This window comes from Puma concolor, chromosome E2, assembly GCF_028749965.1.
Source record: "Puma concolor isolate L17-30 chromosome E2, mPumCon1.1.hap2, whole genome shotgun sequence".
NCBI lineage: Eukaryota > Metazoa > Chordata > Mammalia > Carnivora > Felidae > Puma > Puma concolor.
In genome coordinates, this window is record NC_141681.1 from 52,413,963 (window position 1) to 52,433,011 (window position 19,049).

The following is a 19,049-nucleotide window of genomic DNA, read 5'->3' on the forward strand; positions in this document are numbered from 1 at the left end:
GGAGGAGGCTAATGATATGATGAGTAAAAGTGGTGTGGTCCTGGAACAGAAAAAGGACCTTAGATAAACACCAAAAACTGGATTTGGGTTAATGATAACGTATCAGTATTGGTTCACTACTTGTGACAAATGTAAAATCAATAATAAGGGAAATTGGGTGTGGGGTATATGGAACTCTCTGTACTCTTTACAACTTTTCTACAATCTAAAACTATCCTAAAATACAGTTTTTATAAGTACAGAGGAAAGAATGGAATAATAAACATACACAATTAACCTAAAAGAAGATAAGAAAATAGGAACAAATAGCAGATTTCAAATAGAAAGTGCACAGCAAATGGCAAACTTCAAACCATATGATTAATCACATTAAATATAAACGAGCCAAACACTCGGATTAAAATACAGAGATTGCCAGGCTGGATAAAAAAACAAAAAACAAAAAACAAAACAAAACAAAAAAACCCAAGACCCAACTCTATGCTGTCCACAAGAAACACACTCTAAATATAAAGATAGAGTCACATCAAAACCAAAAGGGTAGAGGGACGCCTGGGTGGTTCAGTTGGTTAAGCGTCCCACTTCCACTCAGGTCATGATCTCGCAGTTTGTGGGTTCGAGCCCCGCGTTGGGCTCTGTGCTGGCAGCTCAAAGCCTGAGCCTGCTTTGGGACCTGTGTCTCCCTCTCTTTCTGCCCCACCCCTGCTTGCACTATGTCTCTCTCTTATGTCTCAAAAATGAATAAACATTTAAAAAATAAAAAATAAAGTAAAAGGGTAGAGGGACACCTGAGTGGCTCAGTTGATTAAGCATCCAACTCTGGATCTCAGCTCAGGTCATGATCTCACAGTTCATGAGTTCGAGCCCCACGTCGGCCTCTGCACTGTCAGCACAGAGCCTGCTTGGAGTTCTCTCTCCCTCTCTTTGCCCCTACCACACTCGTTCTCTCGCTTTCTCTGTCTCTCTCTCTCCCTCAAAATAAACAAACTTTAAAAAATTGTTTAAGCAAAAAGGTAGAGAAGATATATCATGCAAACAAAAAATATAAAGAAAATATAAGAACGTGGAGTGTTTATATTGAGATCAGACCAAGTAGACCTCAGAACAAGAAACATTACAAAAAAAAAATAATAATAAATAAATAAAGAAAGTCACTTCGTAATTATGACACCATTTGTCGGGAACAATCAGAAACGTAGATGTACCAAATAACAAAGCTTCAAAATACACGAAGCAAAATTCAACAGGTCTGGGGGGAGGGGGTTATAGACAAATCCACAATCACAGTTAGAAGTGTTAACACTGCCTCCTCAGTAAATGCTAGAACAAGTGGGGGGGGGAGGGGAAGCAGTAAAGACATAGAAGACCTGAGCAACACTATTACCCAATTTTGCCTAATAGACATTTATAGAATACTCCGCATAACAACCACATTCTTTCCAATTGCCCAATATATACCACCTATTGGCGGCCCGTAAAAACAAGCCTCAAGAAAGTTCAAAGGATTGAAGAGTATGTTCTCCGATCACAACGGAGCTAATTTAGAAATCGATAACAAGAAGCATGGGGAAACCCCAGATATTTGGAAATTACACACAATAATAGGCAATCTAGCGATCAAAGAAGAAATTACAAGGGAAATTTAAAAATACCTTGAACTCGATAAAATTAAAATGCAATCCACCAGCGGCACCTGGGTGGCTCATTTGGCTAAGCGTCCAAGTCTCGGTTTTGTTTAGGCTCAGGTCACGATCTCACAGTTCATGGGTTCGAGCCCCACATTGAGCTCTGCACTGACGGTGTGAAGCCTGCTTGGGCTTACTCTCTCTCTCTCTCTCTCTCTCTCTCTTCCCCTCCCCACTCATGCTGTCGTTGTCTCTCTCACAGTAAATAAATAAACTTAAAAAAAATTTAAAAACATCTGGCTTTAGCTTAGGTCATGATCTCACAGTTCATGAGTTCAAGCCCCACATCGGGCTCTGTGTTAACAGCTCAGAGCCTGGAGCCTGCTTCCGATTCTGTGTGTCCCTCTCTCTCTGTCCCTCCCCTGCTCCTACTTTCTCCTCTCTCTCTCTCCCTCTCCCCAAAATAAATAAACATTAAAAAAAATAAACTGACTAATACACTCACAACAATGATTCTATCAACACAGACTCCCACGAAGAGTGTAGTCTCAGGCTCTACCAACTGAGCCAGCCAAGTGACCCGAGAATGTGTCATTTGAACAAAGACTTGAAGCTGGGGCGCCTGGTGGCTCAGTCGGTTGAGCGTCCAGCTTCGGCTCAGGTCATGATCTCACGGTTTGAAGTGGGTTCAAGCCCTGCTTCGGGCTCTGTGCTGACGGCCTGGAGCCTGTTTCAGAATCTGTCTCCCTCTCTCTCTGCCCCTCCCCCACTCATGCTCGCTCTCTCTCTCTCTCTCTCTCTCAAAAATAAACACTTTTCGAAATTTTTAAAAAAGACTTGAAGCTAAGGAAAAGTTACACCATTTGGCTCTTGTGAGGAGAATATTTAAGAAGAGGAAATAATGCTACAGCCCTAAGGCAGGAGCCAGACACAAATGTTTGAGGAACAGCAGAGGCCAGTGTGGCTGGAACAGAGAGAGCAAGGGGCAGAGAACAGGGAGGTGAGATGAAAAAAATAACTGGGTCACCAGATTGTGGCATGGGTCCACTGGACCTGGTGTAAAAGTCAGTAAAAGAAAACCTCATTTTATTTTTTTAATGTTTATTTATTTTTGAGAGAGACAGAGACAGAGACAGTGACAGAGACAGAACATCAGCGGGGAAGGGGCAGAGAGAGAGGAAGACACAGAATCTGAAGCAGGCTCCAGGCTCTGAGCTGTCAGCACAGAGCCCCACGCGGGGCTCGAACCCACAAACCAGGGGATCATTACCTGAGCCAAAGTTGGACGCCCGACCGACTGAGCCACCCAGGTGCCGCTGTTCATTTGTTTTCTTTGTTTGTTTTTCGAGAGAGAGACAGAGGACACAAGTGAGCAAGGTAGAGAGAGAGAGAGAGAGAGAGAGAGAGAGAGAGAGAGAGAGAGAATCCCATGAGGGGCAGAAAGAGAGAGAAGCAGGGCTTCACCCCGCATCACCCCATGTGGGGCTCATGCTCACCCAAAGTGGGGCTCAAACTCACGGACCATGAGATCATGACCTGATCCAAAGTCAGATGCTTAACCCACCGAGCCACTCAGGCGCCCTACGCGAGTCCATTTCTATAAAACTCTAAAACAGGCAAAAATAACCTCTAATGACAGAAGCCAGAACGGTAGTTGCCCGCAGGGGACAGGAATGGACAGGAAAGGGCCACAGGGGAGTTAAATTCTGGGGTGATGGAAATGTTCTATAGTTTGTCTTGAGTAGCGGTTACTCGGGCATATGCAATTGTCAAAACTCACTGAACCGACTACTTCAGATCTGTGCCACATCACTGAATGTAAATTATACCACACACACACACACACACACACACGCGCGCGCACACACACACACGGGGGGGGGGGGCTCTGAACCAATCAAAGGCAAGGAAGTCGGACCTGCTGATTGGCTTATGTCTGAACCACTGTGGGCATCTTAAGAGTCAGCTTCCACCAAAGCAAGGACAGTTACCAAGGGTGGCAAACAAGGCGATATGGAGATGATTTAGCTTCTTCAAGCGTATGTTTGGCTGGTATAACAAAGTGATCAAACTAAGGGTGGCTTAAGCGATACAGAAGCTTATTTCTGTCTTTTGTTTTTTGAGACAGAGAGAGAGAGAGAGTGTGTGTGTGTGTGTGTGTGTGTGTGTGAGCATATGTATATGTATGAGCAGGGAAGGGGCAGAGGTAGAAAGAGAGAATTCCAAGCCCTGACACAGGGCTCGATCCCACAACCCTGGGATCATCACCTGAGCCCAAACCAAGAGGTGGACACTCAACCAACTGAGCCACCCAGGCGTCCCGATTATTTCCATCTTCAGGAGAAGTCTGGCACTGGGGATGGAAGGATGGGCTGTGCTCCAGGAAATTAGGGAGAAAGGGGAATCGAAGACAAATACGATCTCTCCCACTGGTGGTGAGGTGGTGTTTCAGAGGGTGGGCTTTCGGTGGCGCAGTCGGTGGAGTGTCCAACTCCGGCTCAGGTCATGATCTCACAGTTTGTGGGTTCAAGCCCCACATCGGGCTCTACACTGAGGGTCCTACTTCCGATAGTTCACTTTCCACTGAACAGACCAAAAGAAGATAAATCACAGCTGTTGGAAAACTGAGAAGAAATCATTGATTCAGGACTCTGGGAATACTTAAATTTCACTGGAGGAAAAATAAAAGGAATTTTAATGACGAGAAAAAAGTATCTCTCAAAATGAACGAATGAATGAATGAATAAATAAATAAGTTTTTTTTTTTTTTTTTTTTTTTTTTAAAGGAGTGTGGGCTTTTCAGTCAAATTGCTTGGGTTCGCATCCTGACTCTACCTTCTCCTGTGTGATCACGGACAAAGTACTTCAATTCTGTTCTTGGTCAAGCCTTCAGACCTCTCTGGTCTCATCCAATTCCAGTGGCAACAGAACAGGTTCATCAAATGCGGAAATGGAAGGCACAAACCCCTAGAGAGTCTGTGAGAACTAAATGGGCTAAAGCACACAGAGTGCTTGGAACAGTGCATGGAACAGAGTATAAGTGCTCAAAGATGTTACTAGTAGTATATTTTACTATTTCATAACCCTAAGTAATTCAGAAGTTAAGATCTGCCTGGTAGAAATTCAGAGCTAAGAAAAAGAGGGAAGGAGAGAGCATGAACTTGCCTCCATTTTGTTTATTTGCTCAGTAAATGTTGACTGGGGTCCTTGGCTTTCTACTTCAGGGCCAGTGCTGACGATCAAGACCGAGTTTAGCCTACATTATATCCATCAGGAATTCTTTGGTTACAAGTGACAAAAATTCTAACTGGCTTGGGACAAAGGGAAATTTTAATAGCTCATGTGATCAAAATTCCGACATGACGGTATGCAGTTGGTTTCAAGAGTACTAGAACCAGGGAAGTAAAAACCAACAGTACTCTCATCCCATCTCTTGTTCGCTTCTCCCTGGTGTCAACTTTATTCTCTCCTCCAGCAGTTGGAAGATGGCCACAGCCGGCACTGGACCTATTCCTTCAAAGCCTCACCACCCATAAGGAAAAGGCGGGGTTTTTTGTTGTGGGTTTTTTGTTTGTTTGTTTTTTAGATTTTATTTTTAAGTAATCTCTACACCCAATGTGGAGATCGAACTTCAACCCCAAGATCATGAGTCACATGCTCTACCAATGGAATCAGCCAGGGGCCCCCATAAGGAAAAGGCTTCTTGCCCCCCCAGTCTGCACCCAAAAACCCAGGGAAAGACTCTCATTGATTCCGCCTACAGTCGGTTCCAGGCGGGACATAATGATTGGCCCAGCTTGACTTCCTTGTCCATTCCTCGTCCATTCCTCAGCCAATCGTGGGGGTATGAGGGGCGGGACACATTAAAAACCGGCAGCTCCTAAACAAGGTTGTTTTGGAGTTCCAGTAAACAGTTTTCAGCTAATATTTGCATCCTCTTTCCTCCTATGGTTGGAACCTTGGAGAAGTGCAAGACTCGGGTGGGTCTAGGAGATAGAAGGAGAATGGTTGGGACCTATGGTCTCCCCAGCCCAGCCCAACACAGGTCGCTGCATACAGCACGTGCCCCATTCGTGCTCGTTAAGTCAATGAATGAATGTCCTGTTCCCAGAGGCTGTCCTCTGACGGCCCCAGTTTCCTAGACTCTGAGCTGATCACGCGTGACGCGGGGACAGGGGTCCCGCACACCTGCGGGGTGTGTCTCAGGGCGCAGACACCAGCAGCGACAGGCGGAACCCTCGCGAGCACAACCTTGAAGACCCCGCCAGCCAGCAGGGCCCAGTTGGGGGCGGGGCTTCCAGACCCCAGCATTTTGGATTGCACCATCTTTCCCCTGCTAGAGGGGAGGGCCGAGATAGGCCTTCTGCATCTTTCGCCAGCCCTTTTACCATTCCCTGACCACCAGGACAATATACTTGCGTCTCTAATAGCCACACAGTCTCCCCCTTCGCCTCATTACACCTCACGGCTGCCCGCAGCCACACATTTCAGGCTTCCCCACCACGACCGCGCAGTGGCTCGCCCCAGTTTGACGCATTGCAGGGCAGGCCGGACCAATCGGCGCCGCGCTCTCATTTCCGCCATGGACCGGACCCAATAGCGGCGCGGCTCACACAGGGACGCATCACGCGCCGCCGAGCGGTGCCCCTCCGCCGGAGAGGCGAGTGGAAGGGACCCAGGGGGCGGGGCGCGCGGCCACGGAAAGTAGTCCCGCGGCGGAGGCGCGTGCCCGCGCGCGCGCGCGCGCGCGACTGGAGGCAAAGCCGGGCCCTGCGCGGGGTGGGCGCGAGGGATCCGCGGGCCCGTCGGTGCGGAGCGGGGCGCGGAGGGATCCGTGGGAGCCGCAGTGCGGCGGCGCGCGGGCAGGGCGGGGCGGGGCCGGGCGAGGCGGGGCGCGCGCGCGCGGCGGCCGTTGAAGGACCGTTGGGGCGGGAGGTGGCGGCGGCGGCGCGCGCTGCGGGCAGTGAGTGTGGAGGCGCGGACGCGCGGCGGAGCTCGAGCTGCTGCAGCTGCTGCCGCCGCCGGAGGAACCTTGATCCCCGCGCTCCGGACACCCCGGCCTCGCCATGGTGAGTGAGGCTGGGAGACCGCCCAGGCTGGGGCTCTGAGGCGGGCACGGCGGGCAGGACTCCCGAAGGGGCCAAGGGACCCAGAACGGGGAGTGTTGGGGCCCCGGCGAGCGCCTCTGGACCCCCTTCGGCCCGGGGGACGTTCAAACCCAGAGCGGGACATTTGGATCCCAGAAGGGGGGTTGGGGCTTGAAAAGCGACTTTTAATACCAGCTGGGGTGTTGAGACCCCAAAATGGGCACCCGAGCTCTCAAAGGGGACGTTTGAACCCGGGATGGGACATCTGGACCCTCAGAGGGGGCGTTTGGACCCAGAAAGGGCGTTTGGAGCCAGAGTGGGGCGTTTGGTCTCTGAGGTGGGGTGTTGGGACCCCATAGGGGGCGAGGTAAGAAACACTGGCTGGGGAAGGAGGGGGTGTCGGGGCCCTAATGAAGACTTTGGGTCCTAAAAGGATGCAGGGAAGGGAGATCAGAGGAAGGCCAGGCTGCCGGGGAGCTCCCGAGAGGGGGCCGTGTGTAGCTGGACCTGGGTGGGGGAGAGGGGCAGGGATGGGGGTGACTTCTGCAGATCAGACCCTGGGGGGGGGGGGGATGGTTCTCCAAAGACCGGCATTGCAGAGGAAGGAGGAGGAGGGCGAGGTGCAAGCTTAGGGGAGGAAGAGCCTGCGGTGGGTGGCAGTGGAGGTTAGAAGATGCTCTGGAAGCCTGCGGGGACTGAAAAGGATTGGGGTCGGCGAGGTGGTTAAGAGGGAATGGCGAGGCCGGTGCCTGCCAGTGGTGGGGGAGCAGGAGGCCTCGTGGTTGATTTGGGGGGCGGCCAGAAAGGGCTCTGAGGTTACTAGTGGGTTGAGGCTGTTGAACTGGGGAGGTTGGTGTTCTTGGGAGGGGGCTGGGGCTGAGTGTTGTGTTGGGTCCAGCAGAAGGTGGGGGTGGGAGAGGACTCTGGCTCCGGTGGTGGGAGGTGAGGTGAAAGGGGGCCTGGGGGTGGGGGTGGGGGTTGTTAGAGAAGATGAACGACAGCCAAGGTGGGCCCAGATTTGGAGGTGGATGTGGCTAGCGCCCTGGAAGTCTCCAGGGAAAGACCAGGACAAAGACTGTTCCGTGTAGATGGGGAGGGGGCTGCAGAGGCCAAAGGGAGTGGCCATACGGTCCCCCTTCCCCAGGAAGAATGGGGCTGGGCAGGAGGCGCCCCAGCAGTGGGAGCAGGTGGGCGGAGTTGTTCAGGCCCCTTATTGCGCACTGAAGCCGCATGAAATGGGGGTGGGGGGATCAAAGTTTGGGATGCACCAAATGAGCCAGCCTTGTAAGCGGAGAATCTCACCCCCTCGCTGCCCCTTTCGGACCAAGAGGGCGGCTTTTTCCAAACAGGAGCCCCGGTTTTCTTACGGTCTCCGGCTCCCTGTGCTGCTCTCCTCACTTGTGCCAAATGACAGTGCAGTACAGTGTGGCGTCGGTGACAGTCGGACGCCTGTTCCTGGGGCCTCGGGCTGGGGGCTGCAGAGCTGGAACCGAGCAAGCGGACCTCCAGAGGGACCCCTTCTTCGGCCTGAAGGCCGCTTGTTCCGCCCAGGGGCCTCCCCGAGCGCTTCTGTGAACTCACACAGCTAGGGCTTTGAGAGAAAACCAGCAGACGAGCTCTTTCCTGCGCACTGCCACCCACAACACCCACAGCCCCCCCAGGCTCAGCCCCCCCAGGCTCAGCTTCGGAACCGTGCACAGCCATCCTCCCTGGCAAGGCTGGGGAGAGCAAGCAGCCGCTGCTTGTATCAGGTCTCACACTTGCTGACACAGACCCGGTGGCTCCTCTTGCCGTTACCCCGATTTCCCCCGGCAGGACTTGCTAGAGGGGCCCCGAAGAAGCGCCGGCAGGTGCCAGGAGGCCCCCCCACGTCCCGGATGGGACCTGAGCTTTGGCCCCAGCTGGTTTCTCTTCCCGTTTGTAATCAGCAAGGTATGGGTGGGACAAGTCCCTGTGAACCGGCCTTGGACTTTGGCCTGAGCGCTGTGGCTCCACCTTGGCCCGGGTGAGGGGCCCTGGCCTTGGTTTCTGATCTCATCTAACACTGCTCCCTGGCGTTGGCTGGGGGCTGGGTCAGGGCAGAGAAATAATACCCTCTTCCCTCCCCCGCCCCAAGGGTTGTTTTTTTTTTTTTTTTTTCTCGTCCAGCCCCTGGCCGGAGCCTAGGATGAGGGCTAAGGAAGCAGTAGACCGGCTGGGTGATCTTGGAGACACTTTTTGTGAAAGCTTAAAATCTTCAGATTTTGGAAAGGGAAGAAACCCCGAGGAGCCCCCCCCCCCCCACCTCCGCCCGCCCGGCGATGATAATTTCTTGGGTGATCGGTCTTCTGGCCAGTAACCATGCTTTGAGATCGAGAGCTCGGGAGCTGGGACCTTTCCTTCAGCAGGCAGGGGAGAGGGTCTCCTAGTGCGGGGAGGGAGAGCGTCTGACAGGCTCTACAGGCAGAGCCGCGCCTGTTTGCAGCGGCCCCGGAACCCCGCGTGGCATACCTCATCTGGACCGTCCAGCTGGGCGGGGGGGGGGTTGGAGTGGCAGACACAGGCCTGCGGAGCCCCTTCCGGGCATTCCGGTCAACCTGTCCCAGCCCCCGACGGTGCTGCCGAAGGCAGAGTGGTGCAGTAGGGGTAGGAAGGCCCGGATTGGGCCGGCTCTCCCCATCCGGGGCCAGGGGGGAGAGAGAACGAGGTGCCGGTAGGACGGCAGCCCTCCTCCCCGGACTGTTACTCGGCCCTCCTCTCTCTCTTCCCTCTCCCCTGGCATTGCCTGGCCCTCGGTAACCAGAAGCCCATCCTCTCTTCTCACTCCCCCCCCCCCCCCCCCCCCCCCCCCCCCCCCCCCGGCAGCTTCCTCGGGTGTCAGGACCGGGCTTCTCTGCCCATGGGAGCCAAGGGAAGCGGGCCAAGCAGGGGGCTCGGGGGCTGGGGCGGCCGGGCCGGCATTTTAGGAGCCCAGCAGCCCCGAGTCTTTTTTGAAGGCGGTACAGAAGCGTCCCTCCGGTTGTCCTCCTCGCCTTCCCTTTAGACTTCGGACTTTTCTAGAATGTGCACGTGTGGTGTTTTTCCTTCTCCACCTTCTTTCCTCCCTCCTCCCTCAGCCGTCTCTTTCTCTTTCCTCATCACTGTGCTTCCCCCTCCCATTCCGCCTGTTTGGGGCTTGGCCTCAAGTTCCTCTTCCCTTAGATCTAAAAGAGAAAAGAAAGGAAAGGGGACATCTCAGACCAATTCTAACGTGACCAGTTCTTAGTGTTTGGGACGGGGTGGGGGTGGGAGGGTCGTGGCTAGCTTCCGGTGGAAGCTCTGGAAGCACCGTGCATATAGTTCGCATCAGTTTTGAGGGCGTCCAGCCTCACGGCGAGAGCCATGCTGTGGACGAGGAGCCCCTTCCCCCTGATGGTGGAAGCAAAGGAGGGGGCAGCCGCCTGGGCACCAGGCCCGGTGGCACCTTGTCGGCAGCATTCACCAAAACCAGGGAGAATTCGGGTATTGGCCGCCTGGAGCTAAATGTTGGGACTCCGGCTCCCCCCCTCCCCGCCCCCAGCTCCTCGTCCAGAAGGTCCCCCGGCCTGGCTGATTCCCAGCACACCAGTGCAGAAGCCGGTCCCGGCCTCTCCTCTGCCCCACCCCCAAACCCCGCATGCAGCAAGGGCTGCCTGCCACCGACTAGCCGGTCCCCAGAGTGGCCGGGACTAGAAAGGGTTAAAAACTGCAGCGAAGCCGGGGAAGCTGACTTCAGTCCTCCAGCCTTTGCGGGTGGTGCTGTGCCTGCCGCAGCCGCCGCAGTCCCCTCCCCAACATTTGCCCCTCCTGCCCCTCCAGAAGAAATGGAACAGAGCACAGGACAGGCCAGGGACCCACAGCTGCCGCCTCTGGCCCGGCTGGGGTTCTGTCAAGTACTCAGAGCTGTTCAGCACCACCAGTTAGGAGAATTTTTGCCAGTTGGGTCCACTGTGCTCAGACCTGGCACCTCCAAATAGGTGACACAGAAACTAGCGAAGAGCCCAGACATCTTCCCTCTGTCCTACCCAAGGGCTGGCCTGTTTCAGTGTGGAGCCTTCTAGAGCCGCACAGTCGGGCCTCCAGGGCAACTGCTCCCTTCACTCAGCCTCTGGGGCTCCCAGCGGCCGTGCTGTGCCAGCGCGGCTGCTCTGGGGCCCCCCAGCCGCTGTGGCCCCGAGGCACGCTAGGTCGAGACCGGAAGCCCTTGGGTCTGGGCAGCCTACTCAGGGCCCTTGTCGGGTAGCCTGGGTTTCCAGGCCACTTCAGGCCCCAGCTTCCTGAATCACCAGACTTTCTCCCAGACCCCGGCTCTCCTTTGGGCCCTGTCAGGCACGTGCCTCCTTTGCCGAGGCGCCTGGGTGCGTGGGCCGGCGTGGGGAACTGGCCTCACCAGAGGGGGCTGGGCGGAGCCGGCAAGACTGCGACTGGCTGGCCCAGTGACTGACTTTCTCCTCCTTGACTTTCCAGGCTGACCAGCTGACCGAGGAGCAGATCGCAGGTGAGCTCCCCTCCCCTCCTCCCCCTCGTCCTGCCCCGGGAAGGCCTTCAAGCGCCCGGCCAGGACTAGCACCCGACAGATGTGCTCGTGTGTTCCCTACGTCGCTTAATGCCGTGCCTTGTGCTTCGAGCGTGGGGAACTGTGGATACCTGCGCACCGCACCCCGATTACACCGGCCCCCGTGGTCCTGAGATGCCACGTCTGTGTTCCTCTCCCGAGCTGGAGTCATCCAGGGGGCCTTTGTTAACCCGTGGCTTCAGGGCGAACCCCTCCGTCTGTCCCAGCTCCTGCCAGTTGGGCTCCAGTTGGGCTCCGAAGGCGAAGGCGAGCCTCGCTCAGGGGCTGCAGAGCTCCCGTCCCACTTTAGGAGCCACCCAGGAGATGGCTCGTCACTCCCACCTCTGCGCTCGCCTGCGCTCCGCACTCCCCTCTGCACGTGCTTGCAGCCACTCTCCTCTGCCAGAAACGGCTTCCCCTCGCCCCTCCTCATCCTTTGGGCCTCCGCTCAGATGTCATCTTGGAGAGGCCTCCCCTAACTCCCGGTCTCAGATCACCTTCCTTTGCTTCCCAGCACGTCACTCCAGGCGCTTCCCTCGTAGCTCTTCTCACTGTCTGAAACTATTTTATATCTTTACCTGCTGTGTCTCTAGTCACTAGGTGTGAGCAACTTGAATTGGGGGCTTTTTTTGGTGGGGGGGGTCCGTTCTGTATCTTCAGTGCCCAGCACGTAGTCAGTGCTCCGTACGTTTTGTTGGCCAAATAAATGAATAAGCGAATGGTCGTACATCTCCCGGGAAGCCAAAAGAAATCCTGGGATCCCATCTCCTTCATTTTTGTGGCCACCTACCTGACCCCAAAGCCCAGAAAGGTCACCACTGCAGGAACTTCTGTGTGATTGAGTGGGTCGCTCAGTCTCCCTGTCCCGAGACTGCACTGCCGAGGACAGAAAGCACCTCTCGGTTCGTGTCCACGACCGCGGGCCAGCACGAAGTAGACACAGGGGAGGGGCTCGCGGAACGGACCCCTGCAGCTCCCCAGACCCCAGCTGTGCTGTCAGGTCCGGCGGGCCGCGTGATGAGTACTGAATGCCCCATGTCGGAAGTGGGAGGAGGCCGGAGTCGACCTGCCTTCGTCTCCTCCCTCCCCCCGCCAGCCCACAGTCGGTCACACTTTCAGTTTGGAAACGGCCCCCAGTGGCTGTGGAGACCCACCAAGGAGAGCTGGGGGGAACCGCCCTGTTGGGTGATCGTGAGCTCAGGGAGCCCCCACGACCCGCCCCCTGCCCTCCACAGCAACGGCAAGGCCTTGGCGCTGGGACCGGCCTCCCCGGTCTCCCTGGGGAGGCTTGTCTCCCGGTGGCCCGGAGGCTGGGGGACACAGCTTCTCTCTCGGCTGTACGTGTGGCTCTCGCGGCACCTGCCACCCACGCCCCAGCTCTGCCCTTGTGTGACACAAACAGCACGCTCTCCGCCCCGTCCCCATTAGCGAACTGTCCCCCACGTCACCCCGGCCCACACCCTCTGGGAATAGGCTGCCAGGCATCTGTTCCCTAGGGAGCCCCAGGTGCCAAAATGGGCCCGGTGGGAGGGCGGCAGCCGCGTGCTTCTGTCCCCGCTCCTGATGCGTCCCCAGCTGTGGCCTTCCCACTCAGCGCCACTAGCTCTCCATCCCGCTTGGCAGCCGGCCCCTCTCCTTCCATCCTCCGCCCACCCCACGCGCCGTCCGTCCGTCCGTCGGCCGCGCCCCGCTGCCGGCCACCCCCTCACCGCGTCACACGCGGCCACTCGCTCCTCCTCGGGGAGCCGGTGGCGCCGGCCCGGGGAACCGGGCCCGCGGTACCAGTCGGGAGGGACGCGGGGCCTGGCAGAGGCATTTTGCAGCCTCCCCTCCCCTTCCCGGCCGGTTGGCCTTGGCCGGCCTACTTCAGATAGAGAGTTCTCTTGGCTCTTGTCCACTCCGTGACTTTAGTCCGTTTCATCATCTGAGGGAGAGGCTGAAGCCAGGGACCAACAAGAACTGTAGAATTCTCTAAGAACAGCCGTCAGCCTGTGTTTCCCCCTCTGTCCTCGCTGAGCTAGGTTGGCGGAACGGGTATCTCCACCGGGTACAAAGTAGGTGCTCAATAAATGTTGACTGAAGGAAGGGGTCTGCCCTGAGCCCCGAAGCAAGGGGCTCGGCTAGAAGTCTCGCTCTGACTTCTTCAGGTAGGACGGACTCCCTTGGCCTTCGTCCACGGAGAGTTTTCCCTGTGGTCCTTGACCTCTGCTTCGTTCCCTCTCGTACCCCAGAGTTCAAGGAGGCCTTCTCCCTCTTCGACAAGGATGGAGACGGCACTATCACCACCAAGGAGTTGGGGACGGTGATGAGGTCCCTGGGACAGAACCCCACCGAAGCAGAGCTGCAGGACATGATCAACGAGGTGGACGCGGATGGTGAGCCCCGTGGCGCGGGCGGACGGCCCCACTCTGGGGCACCTTCCTAGGGGTGACGGATGAGCGGGTGCCGCCGCTGCCGGGGCTCTGGTGTGGCCTCCCAGGGTCCGGGCCAAGAGCACTCCTGACTCCCTTCTCCCCGCTTCCAGGGAATGGGACCATTGACTTCCCGGAGTTCCTGACCATGATGGCCAGAAAGATGAAGGACACAGACAGCGAGGAGGAGATCCGAGAGGCTTTCCGCGTCTTCGACAAGGTAAGCGGTCCTTTGCCGGAGTGGCTCTGGGATCCGGCGGAGAGACGGGTGGCTGGGGCCCCGGGTCACGGCTTCCACGAGGCACGGGTCCCGGTGCCGGCTTGCCGCGCCGCCTTGGGAGGCCCCCCTTCCCCTGCTGAGCGTGGGTGCCTGCCGGTCCCCGTCCTGCTGCCTCTCCCCCCGGGCCCACCCCCCGTCGGAGCCTCAGGTTCGGGGCCCTTCCCCGTCCCCACACCCAGGACGGCAACGGCTACATCAGCGCTGCCGAGCTCCGTCATGTAATGACGAACCTGGGCGAGAAGCTGACCGACGAGGAGGTGGACGAGATGATCAGAGAGGCCGACATCGACGGGGACGGTCAGGTCAACTATGAAGGTGAGCTGACGCCAGGTGCTCGCTCCGGAGCGGCCGCGAGGCGCGGCTTCGGGAACAAGCCCCAGGCCCCTGGCGCCCGGGAGGGCCGCCGGCCTGGCCGCGCTCACCAGCTGACCCCCCGCTCTCCGTTTCACTCCACAGAGTTTGTACAGATGATGACGGCCAAGTGAAGGCCCCCGGGCAGCTGGTGATGCCCACTCTCGTGATCTCTCTCTTCTCGCGCGCGCGCTCTCTTCAACACTCCCCTGCGTTCCCCGGTTCTAGCAAACACCAGTCGATTGACTGAGAATCTGATAAAGCAACAAAAGATTTGTCCCAAGCTGCATGACTGCTCTTTCTCCCTCCTTGAGCCTCCTCCCTCCCGTGCCCACCGCCCCTCCCTTTCTCCCTGCCCCCTTCCGTTCACATCTTCCGAGGCCTGACGCGTTCATAAGACGAAGCCCCATTCCCCTGAGGGGAGCCTCTGCCCTCCTCCTCCAGCCCGGGTGGCTCTCCTCCGTTTTGGTTTGTTTCCTTTCGTGTGTCATCTTATTTTGGGTGCCGGGTGGCTGCCAGCCCCGTCCCGGGACCTGCTAGGGAGGGGACGAGGCCTCACCCGGACAGAAGAGCATGCCTTTTACTGTTGCATGCAACCAGCCCCGTGATTCCGTGTGCACATCCCGGCAGCCTTTTGGGGCAGGGGTGCCGAGAGAGGCGTTCCAGAAGGACTTGGGGGGAGTTGAGGAGTTGTGGTATTGACTGGCTGTGGCCCAGGAGGGGGTCGAGGGGCAAGGGAGTCCTGGAAGCCAGCGTTCTTTTACCAGTCGAGGGGGCCGACTCGCCGAAGGGGACGGACGGAGCGGACCACACTCAGATCCCACCGGCTGCTGTTCTGAAACCATCTGATCGACTTCCTGAGGTTGGGCTGGGTGGGGGCCGCTCGGCCGGGCCGCTCTGCAGGTTGTCCACACCCGGGTTTCGAAAGCGATCTCCGGCTGTTCTGTAAATACCTGGTGCTAACGTCCCATGCCACTCCGCCATGAGGCGCCCGCCCGCCCGCACCGAGGTCCCCTCGCTGGAACGGATGTGGGGATGTTGCTTTGTAATGTACAGGTTATCCTTTGGGTTTGGTTTTCTTTTTTCTTGCTTTCTTTTTTTCTTTATGCCCCTTAAAACTAATTCTGTCAAAGACCCTGCCGGGCTAGCCGAAGGGTGGGGAGAGGGAAGGCGAGCCCCACCACGCTCTCGAGAGAACATACCTGCAATAAAACGGTGTTGTCGGCTAGCTGCCCGGAGGACTGGCCAGCCGGCCCCTCCTGCTTCTCCGTGGTGACTTGGTTGGCTCCTTAACATCCGTGCTGTCTCTGTGCCCTCTCTCCCTTCGCCCGCCTGCCTGCCCCCACACTCCCCCAGCGGAGAGCATGATCCGTGACCTTGCTTCTGATTTTCGCCTCTGGGACAAGTAAGTCAATGTGGGCAGTTCGGTCGTCTGGATTCTTCTTTTCCTTTTTCTGTTCAGTTCATCTTGCCCCCCCTCCCCACACACACACACACACCCCGCCCCCAGGTCGTTCAAGTGGCTTTTCTTGGGACCTGCCCAGCTTTGAGAATCTCCTCACCCACCCTCTGGCTCTCAGCCTCTGAGGAGGGGAGGGGAGGGACGGGGCGTAGTGGGAGACCCAGCCAAGAGCTGAGGGTTAAGGGCAGGTAGGCGTGAAGCTGTGGACGTTTTCGGAGTGTTTTGGTTTAGGTTTTGGTTTGTTTGTTTTGTTTTTTGTTTTTTTTTTTAAACCGGGCAATATTGTGTTCAGTTCAAGCTGTGAAGAAAAATATATATCAATGTTTTCCAATAAAATACAGTGACTACCTGACTTGGGTCTTCCCGTCTCGCCTCTGTTTCTGGGCCTGCTCCCTGCGTGGGCCCTGCAGCCCTGCCCTGGAAGAGCCTTTCCTCCATGCTCACTCAAGAGCCTCGTCCTTGTCACTGGCTGCCGAGAGGGGACCTCTGAGCTGGAGTTCTGATCCCAGCCAGATTTCACGGGGGGTCCGGGTCGTTGAGGGCGGGATACTGATCCGGCCGTGGGGCCCGTCAACTTTGCGCGCTCACCATAGTGATGGGGGTGCACCGACCCCTGTATCCGGCCGGCGAGGGAGCCCAAGATGAGGCCAGGGAAGGCCTGAGGCCAGTTCGGGCCATGAGAGCATCCCGTCCCATCGAGCCGAGACCCAGACCCGAAGGATGAGCGCTCACACTGGGAGGGAGGCCGTCCCAGGGAACAGCAAGGAGGCAGACCCAAGCTGGCAACGGCAAGCTGGCTGAGGCCCAGCTGGGGGGTTCTCAGGGTGCTCTGGGGAAGAGGTGACATTCACTGGGAGAGGGCGAGAGGGCAGGAGCGCGCGGGACGAGATTTGAAACGAGCCCCAAACGACACAGGGGTACGAGGAAACAAGGGCTGGGGTCCGGTGGTTCCGTAGGGGAGGCGTGGAACCATCCTCTCCGCAAAACATGAGCCCCGCCCCCGACTGCAAATCCCACCTGCTCCCCGTTCCCGGGGGTGCAGGGGATGAACGGTTAACGGACAGGGTCTGACTTCTGACCCGCCCACACTCCACCTCCTCCACCCGGCAGGAGGGAAACCGGGACTGAACCGAGTGGAATTTAAAAAAAAACCTACTTTTCGCTGCCCCATCCCTGGCCTTGGGAGGTTAGAGAAGGCCAGCAGCGGAGCCCAACCTCGGGGGCCTTCCTGGTGGCAGAGACATCAGGCCAGGGCTGGGCCTTCCCGCCGTGGGCCAGTCGCCGGAGCCCAGCGCCGCGGGTGCGCAAGTCGGGAGCAGCAGGCCATTCTTCCAGAGCCCCAGCTTCTGGGCCCCCTTTTTCCACCCTCTGGCTGTGGTTTGCTTTCTGGCGCAGTGGAGTGTGATGGATGAGAGCCTGCCCCCCCCACCCCCACCCCCGAGAGGGCAGCTGCCCTCTTAGCTGCCAGGACACCTGTGGAAAATTCTGGTCTCACAGTTGAGAGGAAGACAAATTTTGGTGACCCACGGAACTGGGCTCCAAGCCGTATGAGCACTCGCTACAGTGAGTCCGCGGGCTCGCCAAACCTCAAGGTCAGTCCGTCTGTGCCACTTCCTACCTGATAACCTGTGGGCCTCAGTTTACCATTCTGCAAAATGGAAAATAGTAATGATCCCGTAAAAGGGAGATCATAAAAACATGCACTTCAGAGCGCCTGGGCGGCTTAGTCGGTTAAGCATCTGACTTCGACTCAGGTCATGATCTCATGGTTCACGAGTTCGAGACCCGCTTCTCTCTCCCTCTTGCTCTCTCTCTCTCTCTGCCTCCCGCTCAGTTGTGCCCTCTCTCTCTCAAAAAAATAAACAAAACTGGTATTTAAAAAAAAAAATAGGGGCACCTGGGTGGCTCAGTCAGTTGAGCGTCCGCCTTCAGCTCAGGTCATGATCTCACGGTTCAGGAGTTCGAGCCCCGCTTCGAGTGAGTCCACTTCTCTCTCCTTCTCCCTCTGCCCCTCCCCTGCTCATGCTCTCTCTCAAAAGTAAACATTTAAAAAATATATTTAAAGAAAAAAAAAACCACCGATTTCAGAGGGCTGTGCCAACCACTTTCTAGACACATCTCATTTAATTGGCACACGGGCGAGATTGAGTCCGAACGAGACTCTGCACCCAGTTGGGGTGCCCATGCTCTGCGCCGGGGCATCTGGCCCTAAAATAATGATCAAAATCTGGAGGGCCCCGGGCGGGTAAAGCCTCCTGCACCACACTTCTTGGACGTGGCCGAACCGGGTCCCCAAACCCCAGATCATTCGGATTCCCAAACACCCAATGCTTTTAACCACCGCCTCGCCTCGCACTGCCTGCCCTGCTCTACCGCCTGTCATTGTTTTTCCCCCTTGGGCCCTATGTTTTGAAAGACTTTTACTCCCAGACAGGCTGCGTTATTAAATAATCATGACTTCGCCTTCCCATTTTTTATTAATCAAAGACACGTAGACGGCACTCGGAGCTTCTAATGGACACCGGGCAGGCACTGAGGGAGCTGACTCCAGCCCCGAGTAGAGAGATGCTTGGAATGGGAATCATTTCCAGTTCAGACTCGCAGGTCTGCCAGGCCAGCTCAAACCTGTCCTTCGAAGGTGACTAGCTGAGGTGACCCGGGGGGCGCCCACCCAGGGCCCCCTCACTCCCCCCCCCCCCCAGTGGCCACTGGGACCACTAAGTGTCATCCCCAGTGTGACCAGCAGGTGGGGCAATGGCTGTAGAAAGCCCCGGAGTTGCCCCTGGTGGAGACCAGTGTGTGTGTGTGTGTGTGTGTGCGCGCGCGCGCGCGCGCGCACCAGTCCCATCTGTGGGCCAGGCCGAGTGCTTTCCCAGAGGGAGTCCAAAACGACTAAAATGCAGTTATAAACGAGCTTCCTGACACCCACTCCACGCTAGGCAGGCCCCTCGGCTCTGCTCTCCCAGATGCCGGTGCTGTGCTCTCAGCACATCCCAGCTTGCAAGTTTGTATCTTTTCTGCTTAGCGTGAGGCTTAGTTCTGTGATGTCATCCAATTGGGAAGTGAGTGAGATGGGGCCAAGGTAGTGTCCCGTCACTGCTATATCCCCAGCAGGCACAGAGCAGCCTTGGGCCCCCTCCCCCCACCCAGGGGGCTCCAGGGAATCTGGTGAGTTAATGATGAGCAGGAGGCTGAGGCCAGAGACAGCACCTTGAGGACAGAAACATTCCTCTTTCCCGGGCTCACTTTCTGGCAATCCTCAGGTCCCACTCAGCCACCCC

The 19,049-nt window shown here is 56.9% G+C and overlaps 1 protein-coding gene across 1 annotated transcript; it reads left to right on the forward strand.

The window, feature by feature from the left end:
* The first annotated feature begins 6,537 nt into the window (after positions 1 to 6,537).
* Positions 6,538 to 16,120, forward strand: CALM3 (calmodulin 3). The gene is made up of 6 exons (XM_086690178.1): positions 6,538 to 6,694; positions 11,177 to 11,207; positions 13,496 to 13,639; positions 13,789 to 13,895; positions 14,135 to 14,270; positions 14,412 to 16,120. The coding sequence occupies exons 1-6, from the start codon at positions 6,692 to 6,694 to the stop codon at positions 14,438 to 14,440; spliced, it is 450 nt and encodes a 149-aa protein (XP_086546304.1). The 5' UTR covers positions 6,538 to 6,691; the 3' UTR covers positions 14,441 to 16,120.
* The last annotated feature ends 2,929 nt before the right edge of the window (positions 16,121 to 19,049 follow it).